This window comes from Haliaeetus leucocephalus, unplaced genomic scaffold, assembly GCF_000737465.1.
Source record: "Haliaeetus leucocephalus isolate CR32 unplaced genomic scaffold, Haliaeetus_leucocephalus-4.0 Scaffold151, whole genome shotgun sequence".
Lineage (NCBI taxonomy): Eukaryota > Metazoa > Chordata > Aves > Accipitriformes > Accipitridae > Haliaeetus > Haliaeetus leucocephalus.
In genome coordinates, this window is record NW_010972587.1 from 1,123,218 (window position 1) to 1,131,443 (window position 8,226).

Sequence of the window (8,226 nt, forward strand, 5' to 3'; positions counted from 1 at the left end):
CACCTCTCAGATTTCTGCAATGCTAAGGCTGTAGCCCTATAATCTCTAATACCAGACAAGTTCACACTACAAATCTGATACAGATCAGACATCCAGCTTCCATCAAATTCACTAGAACCCACGCAACTCTTCAGGCTGCAGGAGGAAAAGGTAGCATAGTAGAAACAGACATACAGTATAAAGCCTTTGTACAGATAAAGGAAGGCTCCTTTGGGGTTTGGGGTTTTTTTGTTTTTTTGTTTTTTTTAAATTGTGACCATGTATCAGAGGAGCACTTTGCATCATGTGGCCATGACATTAGTCCTCCAGTGCTAGACATCCCCAAACCAGATTTAGTCTACTCTATAACCAGTGTCAGCTGCAGATAAAGCCAAAGATAAAGCAAACTGAATCTGTAAAAGCTCGCCGCTGACTATATGCACCTGTGGAGCCTATGTTGTCCGAGCGTTACAGCAAAATGTAACAGGGACTGTAAGAAAGGACACTGACCTCCATTATTCTTACACCTTCCATTGAGTAACGCTTTCAAATCCACTCTTCAGTGCATCTGCCCGACCTGATCTCCAGAACCTCTCCCCATCTTCAAGATGCTGTCCTGCATGGTGGCTGCATTAAGAGCTGCTAGCGCCATAGGAGAAAAGGCAGCACACAAGATCAGCGCTTAAACAACAGGACTGTCTAACGCAGCCTGGCCTTCACCAGCTGTTTGTTCCCAGTCTTGCATTGCTTCCTACTGACCACGCTTTTTATACAGTAAGGCTGTAAACCGATCCAGCTGAAGAAAATGGGGGGAAACAGGAATATTTTCAGTGTAACTCTGCTAGATTAGTTCCCCGACTCACTCGACTACGCAATGCAGAAAAGGTGACCCAGAGTGGGAATGACTGACCAGGAAAGCCCAGGAACTGCCCTACTACCACCACCAGTTATTTTAGGCATCTGAAATAACTCACTTTAAAACCAAGCCTGGCATACTGCGTCAAAAAGGGCAGACGTTGTCATCTTCTCAGGAAACTGCCAACAACTTGCAGGACATTTAGCGATTTGCTAATGCGGTTTCTATATTGTATACACACAGACATTTTATACACATAAATGTTGCAATAAAATGACAGTATTTAATTCTTTCAGTTCTGGCATTTGTAGCTGTAGTTCAAAATTGCCTACATTATTTCCCCTACCTTTTGCAGGTCCATGAAATAGAGCTACCACAGCACTTTGCAGATATGTGGCAGAGTTACAGGGGTAGGAAGTTTCAACAAAGCAGTTTCATAATAGCAGCTACACAATTAAAAAAAAAAACCCAACTCTGATAATGCCATTTCAGTTATACACTTTTAGACTTCTATCAGTTTGTTTAATCAACTGCAACCTTTTCTCCCTCAACCACGACCTAAAAAATTTTTTAGATAAAGATCAATAAATGATGATATAATTAGAATGCTGTTTAAAGGCAGACAGCTTACTTCTTTGAAAATCCCTCTAAGGACTTTTAAAATATATATTTCAGCCCAAACCTGATAGGTTTAAATTCATTTTCTAAAGAAACACGAATGATTTTTTTTCCATCAACTGATCAAACGGAATGTGTTTCAGATTCAGCAATGTAAATCAAATATTCAATGACAACTAAAAATTTGGTAGTCATGGTCAAAAAATGCAGCTGTTCAAAGGAGATCTAAAGCAAACTCCAAATACAAAATTACAATATCCATATATAGTATATGCTCAAACCCTAGAAGGTTAAATTTCCCTGCTGCATCTGCGACTCAATCTCTGAGGTTACATCCGTGCTGCACATTTAGCCAGGTTCCCGCTGCCTGCCTACAAGTGAGCCTTCAGCCTGGATTAGAGATCCCACGCAAGCAGGCTCTCCAAATCCTTCCTGGCCCAAAGAGCTCTGCCTCACTGGAGTAAGCTGCGATGCCATAAGCAGAAGTACATTGGTACTAGACTAAGAGCCACCTTCCAGTAAAGACTGGGGTTTATTCCTTTCTTATCCTCTGTTTCAGCTCAAAAACCAAATAGGATGTCTTAACATATCTGTAGTTTAAGTGAACCTGTTTGACTTTATCCTGGACACCATGAAGGAAATACCTCACACAGCCAGTACTGTTTCAGCTGGTACGAAGCTACTGCTAAATAAAAGATCAGCGCAGTGCCTGCCATCTCTCATTTGAGATTCAAATCCTTAATCTGGTCACAAAAGCAGTAGACTAATAAATTTGTGCAACAAAGCTCAGAGCTAGGTCATAAAAGCAGAAATAAGAAAGAGTATTCAGTTGTGTGGATCATTTTCTCTTAGAGGAAGGAGCAGGGGCAGAACTGGAGCAACTCCAGAGAGAGGAGAGGGTAAGGCAAGTACAGCAGTGGCAGCCTTGATTAAGATGAGACTCAGAGCATGGCTGTGCACCTAAAGAATGAAAATAAACTGACTCTGAAGCCGTACGTTTAAATGGGAGTACGTTGCCGGTTTGATTATCTCTACTCAAGAAAAGCAGTCTGCTTTCCCACCAGCAGCTGCTTGAAAGTAATCTGATTTACAAACAAGCATGTCAAAAATAGCACTGTGCTTACTCTACAGAAAAAAAAACCCCAAATTGTTAGCACTTAAATGCAAGAAGCTCCCCTCCATGACTCCCCAAGGCACACATTAAGCAAAATACAGCCTACGTCATTAAAATAGTAAAGCAATACAAACTGACTGTTCATTCCATTCCATTTCTGGATAAACATAATTATGAACCTTAAAGAACACTTTCCTCCATATCAATCAATTTTGAAGTAGTACTAATCTGAATGAATTAAGAGAAGTAACTGTTTTTTAGCAGGGGTATTATCAACTTAATGGAATTATTTTTCAAGTACAAAGGTAGAAATGGCATACAATTCAATAAACTTTGATCTATGCATCTTACCAAGTCCCATTAACTGTCAATGTATGTGAAAACAGAAGATGCATTGGTATTTCCTCCAACACCTTTGTAGTTCTTTACCCAAGCAACAGAATACTTTTCCCCTAACAATAATAATAAAAACCCCACTGTATTTTTCCAGAAAAACTAAGTTTTCTACCAGGTTGAGCTCTTCCCAGTGGATTTTAGCACAGTATAAGCTAGTGTAATTACTTTTAAAAGAATAAACCCTACTTCCTATGCCCAAGTTATCACAACAGACACATATCACAATTTGTGGGCAATTATAGAAGGTGGATCCCATCTCCGATGAAGCTGGACAAAGGTTATACTCTGTATCAATGAACGGTACCAACAGGCAACATACTGCAGGACTGGTACTGTAATTATTTCCATCCTTGAAATGAGAGACATTTTAAAAACACAAGCTTTCAGGGCAACTAATTCTTGCATCTGTCATCACATGTTACTGCCGAGTAATATGCAACCAACTGTAGCTAATCACATATAAATGGCATCTGTTATGCAATCGTGCAATATTTTATCCTATGCCCACATTGTAAAGCATGATAGATGAATACCATTTTAAGAGGAATAAAAGGCTACTGAAAATACATATGGAAAAGTAAATTCTCATTTACTTTACTAAAACTTGGAAAATGTCTTAAATAAAACTATCTTATTTCCAATCTGTGCATTTTCATTCTCTCATATTAATAGTAAAAGAATCAGTTTCACTTTCAGTTATTTAGTTCCTACACTATTTCAGTTACAGACAGCAGTGAAATACCTCTTTGTTCCAACAACTTTCTCTTTGCGAACTGAAGTCAGACTGACACTTTGCCTTTTTACTTACAGAAGTTTCATGAAGCCTTGGTGTTGATTTCACTGTATAATCTCTTTTAAGTTACACTTTAAAAGCCTGTTTTCGTTAATTACCAGATGTTAAAAGCCACACAAATCAGCACAGCAAAAGTAATTTTACAGAAGAATTTAAAGGATATGGTGAGTTTACAGAATTCTTTGGTTAAATTTAGTAAAAGACAAGTTACATTGACAAAGACCACAGTACAAAAAACATTTACAGTTTCATTACTTTTAGGATTTCCTTTAGCATTTTCAGCACTCACAATATAAAACCTGAAGACCCTCCCCCCTCAAGAAAACAGATAACCACAGAAACTTAAGTCTATTCAAAGGCACTCAGCTTGCTTTTTGTAATTTTTTTTTTTTTTTTTAAAGTTCGGCAGACATCAAATTGATATTGCTTTCATCATTTGCTGGCCTAACAGTCCCTTCAAAAGTTCACACAACGCAACAAATTATAGTCGGTGGCCAAGCACAAAAATATGATGTACTTATTTGGGATATTTATTTTGTGACTAAAATATTAACGATCTTACAAAATTCTGATTTTACCAGACTAGGCCTTTGGCCAATTTTGATTTTTTTTTCCCCTTAACACGCTGTGCCTTCAGCTTCTTTCTCTGCCTGGAATTCATCCATATTGGGTACTGTCCATGCTGGTCTAGAAGAGTTTTTTTGTTTCGTTTATTATCTATGTCCATTTTGCAGTCATCTGAAAGAGAAAGGTATTTATAGTGAGTAAAATGCATGAATCAGCTTCATAGAAGCTATTTTATTACTAGATTCACAAAAACAATACAAAAATATCCCTATGCACAGAAGTATTTGTATGTAGAGAGCTGAAGGCTTTACACACAGAAAGCGCTTTCCAAACCAATACAACTGCAACCCAGGAACTTCAACACCTGACAGTAAATATGCAGAATTTTCCCTAAAGGCCCATGTCTGGGCAAAGCACCTTATTCTTTAGTCTGCCATCTGTTCCAATACTGTGTCTAAAAACATTGTGTGTGGTCTCCATCAAATGCTGCAACCATACAGGAAGCCATAGGCTTACTGAAACATACACACAATTAAACACTTTTTATGATGTGATGTTTTAGATCTGTTCTAAAAAATTAAATTAAATTGAGTGGAAGATGAAGACAGGTAAAGAGAAGAATAAAGAGAAAAGGTGAAATACAATGACTGTACAAAGCATGAGCCACTGATGCCACATTTGCTTCAAAAAGCGAGCACAAAGTCAAGTCTAATATATTTAGAGACAGAAATAGAGGATTAATCTCTAGGATCAGGAAGACTGCCTGTGACATGGGTCACTGCCAAAACCGGTGTCCCCAGCTAGCTAATACCACATGAACCTCATGCCTCGGGGAGACAACAAGGCTACAAGGGGAACACCTTGTTAAGTATAGATTTGAATGGTGCTCTGCTATTTAATTTCAACCTTGTTTCCAAACCATCCATGTGCACCTCTAAAAGCTTTATCACGAGCTTTTACAGAGAGGAAAAAAGACTTTTTTCTGTTATGCCTGTCTGCTGCTGGGAGACAAAGTTCATGAGTAAAAAAGCCAACATGCTGCTTCAATAGTTGAAGCATGCCAATAGTCTACAGGGATCTGCACCACAGAGATGTGCTTAGGGAGCCCTGAAGTTGGGATACAAATACTGGCGGTCAGCAGAGAATCAGCACAGGGACCTACTGCCTGCTGGCACAACCAAAGGCTGAGCCAGCATGGGACAGGCAGCAAAAAAGTCCCAGCTCCAGAAGCCTCCTGAGACATCAGAGAAACACAAGATGAGGTCTTCTTAACAGCGTTGTTTTCTAAATGCCACAGAAGGAGGGAGGGCTTCCAACAACACCACACAACAAAAACCAACACCCCAAGAAAACCAACTCTACGTAAGCTTCTCCGATTCCTGTCCTATCATATGATTGAGGTTAATCTGTTACGTGAATTTTGACTGCAAAAAAGCACATCCACAACAAATGTCAGCTGCAGTATTAACTAAACAAAGAAACACTCCTGGACAAAAAATACCAGCTGTTCACATAGCACAACGTTTTTGTCATACTTTGCAATCTCAAGGATGCTGTAGGAATCAGTAACAGGAACAAATCTACTGAACAGAAGTGGTCCAAGGACATAAAGAAAACCTATCAAAGGGGTTAAAGGCAAAGAGAAAAGGACCAAGGAAAAAAAAAAAAATCTATAAAAGTAGGCAATTGAACCAGACTCAATGGATACGACTACCTTGAAAAATAAAGTGCGCACCCACAAAGTTTTAAAAACAGCTACAAAACCATTTTTGACCAAGGGCTAGCCAGACCTTCCATTATTTTTTTTCTTAACAACAAAAACTAGGAAGAAAAAAAATTCACAGTGTTCTGTGAAAAATACCTTAAAGTACCACAGGAAAACATCCCTAACAGACCTATATACTTTCTTAGGCTGGAAAATTATTCACCTGTCTATGGAAAGTGCATATTCTGGAAGAAGCCTTCAGCTACTTCAGTCCCACGCAACATTTTGCAATGTGAACTCCCTTGTGTCCACAAACAGTTAGTGTTGAACAGTCCTCTCAAGACACCATTATTTTCACAAAACTTGTAGTTGTTTTGTGAAATATATATATATATACACACTTAGGTATTTCTGAAGCTGCTATCTCTCTACAAAGGCTGAGTGAAACTGGCCACTTGTAGAAAAGTTGCCAGCAGAGTTGGAAGGGGGTGCCAGAATGACAGATAACCAGGCATTTCCTTCAGAAACTAGATTTAAGACAATGATGTTTCCTCCAGCTTCAGCATCAATATCAGAAGGCTGACCACGTCCCAAAACATTCTGGCAATTCAATCCTAACAATCCCATAAAGAACAACTTTTACATCTGGTTTATGGGACAAATCAGAACCACGGATAAAATTACAAATTATACTCTAAGCTACCTTTAATTGGGCAAGTATTTTTATATAGCATTCCATTTTCAATATAGTTTACAGGCTCTGCTATTCAACTTCACAACACTTCCCTGTCTTTCCTAATTTCTGAAACACTGACAAAACCGGCTGTGCAACTGACAGTGATTACTAGCATTATTCTATATCCCCACTGTGGTGTCTCAAGAGACTTCTGCATGCCACATAAAAAGCTTGTATCAGCAATACCGTAACAGCTTAACTGGCATAAATTGGAAAAGAAAAAAGGACTATGATTTAGCTTAGACTGCAGTTTTGGAAAGCGAAGGTGTCTTTCTGACTCCTGTCCAATATGTAGCTATTTAAAACCTTTGTTCCCATTTTCTGGGCTACTTCCTTTACAGATTACATCCTGTTCAAGGAACAGAGAGGAAGATGGCATTATCTGTACCCAGGTAATGCCACCCACTCCTGTACCATGTGCAGTGCAGCATTAACTAGCACATAAACCCAGGGTCCCTACTCCCCCTACCTTGACACAGTATGTTTAAAAAGGAAAAAGAAAAGTCACTGTCCTCTTGATAAAATCTCTACAAAATTACTTCAGATTTAGGTCCAACTTTTATGTATTTTGCATCCTCCTTAAACTAGGAGGAAAATTATATCCTATCTCCTGTTTAACCGCAAATAAAATGCTATGATTGGAAAAACTGCTAAGTGATGAATCCTCGCTCACCTATCTTCAGAGAGACGCCTCTCTACAAGATACTACATACTTTAAGTCAATAAGCTCGTTCCACAAGCGAGTGGATGTAATACGGAAGGTGATGTTGTGAAATGACCAGATTCAGTGATTTAATAGCACCTTTTGGCTTTAAAAGATAAAGATTTGGTTTTCCAAATCACTATTCTCGACCCGGAACAACGCTGCGTCCGATCACGACGGCGAAAGCCTCAGGAACGCTAATGAGGAATACCGCAGGACGTCCCTGCGCCGGGGTGATCGCAACAGGAAAAAAACCCTGGTATAGTTAAAAAAACACGCTAGAAACGTGACCGGGGGCGGGGGGAGGACTAGAGGGCCGGGCACCCAGGGCAGGGCAGGGCAGGCCTCGGGCAGCCCGGGGCGGGCAGCCGGGCCTCCCGCGGGGCCTGGTCGGCTCTGCCGGCCGGGCCCCCCCCCTCCGTCCCTCCAGCGCCGCCCAGCGCCGAGCGAGCCCGACTCACCCCCCGGCTGGAGGACCTTCTCGGCGGGCAGCACGGTCGCCACCTCCTTGACCTCCTCCATAACGACGTCCGCCTTGGCTCCCAGGATCTTCTTCAGCCTCTCCAGCTCCTTGGGCGCGTTCTTCTTCCTCTTCTCCGCCCGCATCTTCCTCCTCCATTTGCTCCTCAGGCTCTTCGCCATGTCCTGAGGGGAGCCAAGAGGCAGTCGGTGAGGGGGAAGCCGGCGCCGTCAGCTCGGCTGCCGCCCTCACAGCGCGCGGACGAGGCGGGGGTCTCCCGCCCTCTCCTCCCCCCCGCC

At 41.0% G+C, this 8,226-nt stretch overlaps 1 protein-coding gene across 3 annotated transcripts in view; it reads right to left on the reverse strand.

The window, feature by feature from the left end:
• Positions 1-2,919: 2,919 nt before the first annotated feature.
• The window catches only part of LLPH (LLP homolog, long-term synaptic facilitation (Aplysia)), a 6,323-nt gene continuing 1,016 nt past the window's right edge, over positions 2,920-8,226 (reverse strand). Inside the window, exons 2-3 of one of the 3 annotated variants that reach the window (XM_010561728.1) lie at positions 7,929-8,111; positions 2,920-4,494 (exon numbers count right to left, since the gene is read on the reverse strand). In XM_010561728.1, coding sequence (XP_010560030.1) covers positions 4,331-4,494; positions 7,929-8,109 — 345 coding nt within the window. In that variant the 5' untranslated portion in view covers positions 8,110-8,111 and the 3' untranslated portion in view covers positions 2,920-4,330. Of the gene's footprint in view, positions 4,495-7,928; positions 8,118-8,226 lie in introns of all 3 variants that reach the window. The other 2 variants (XM_010561726.1, XM_010561727.1) reach the window with 2 other exon arrangements.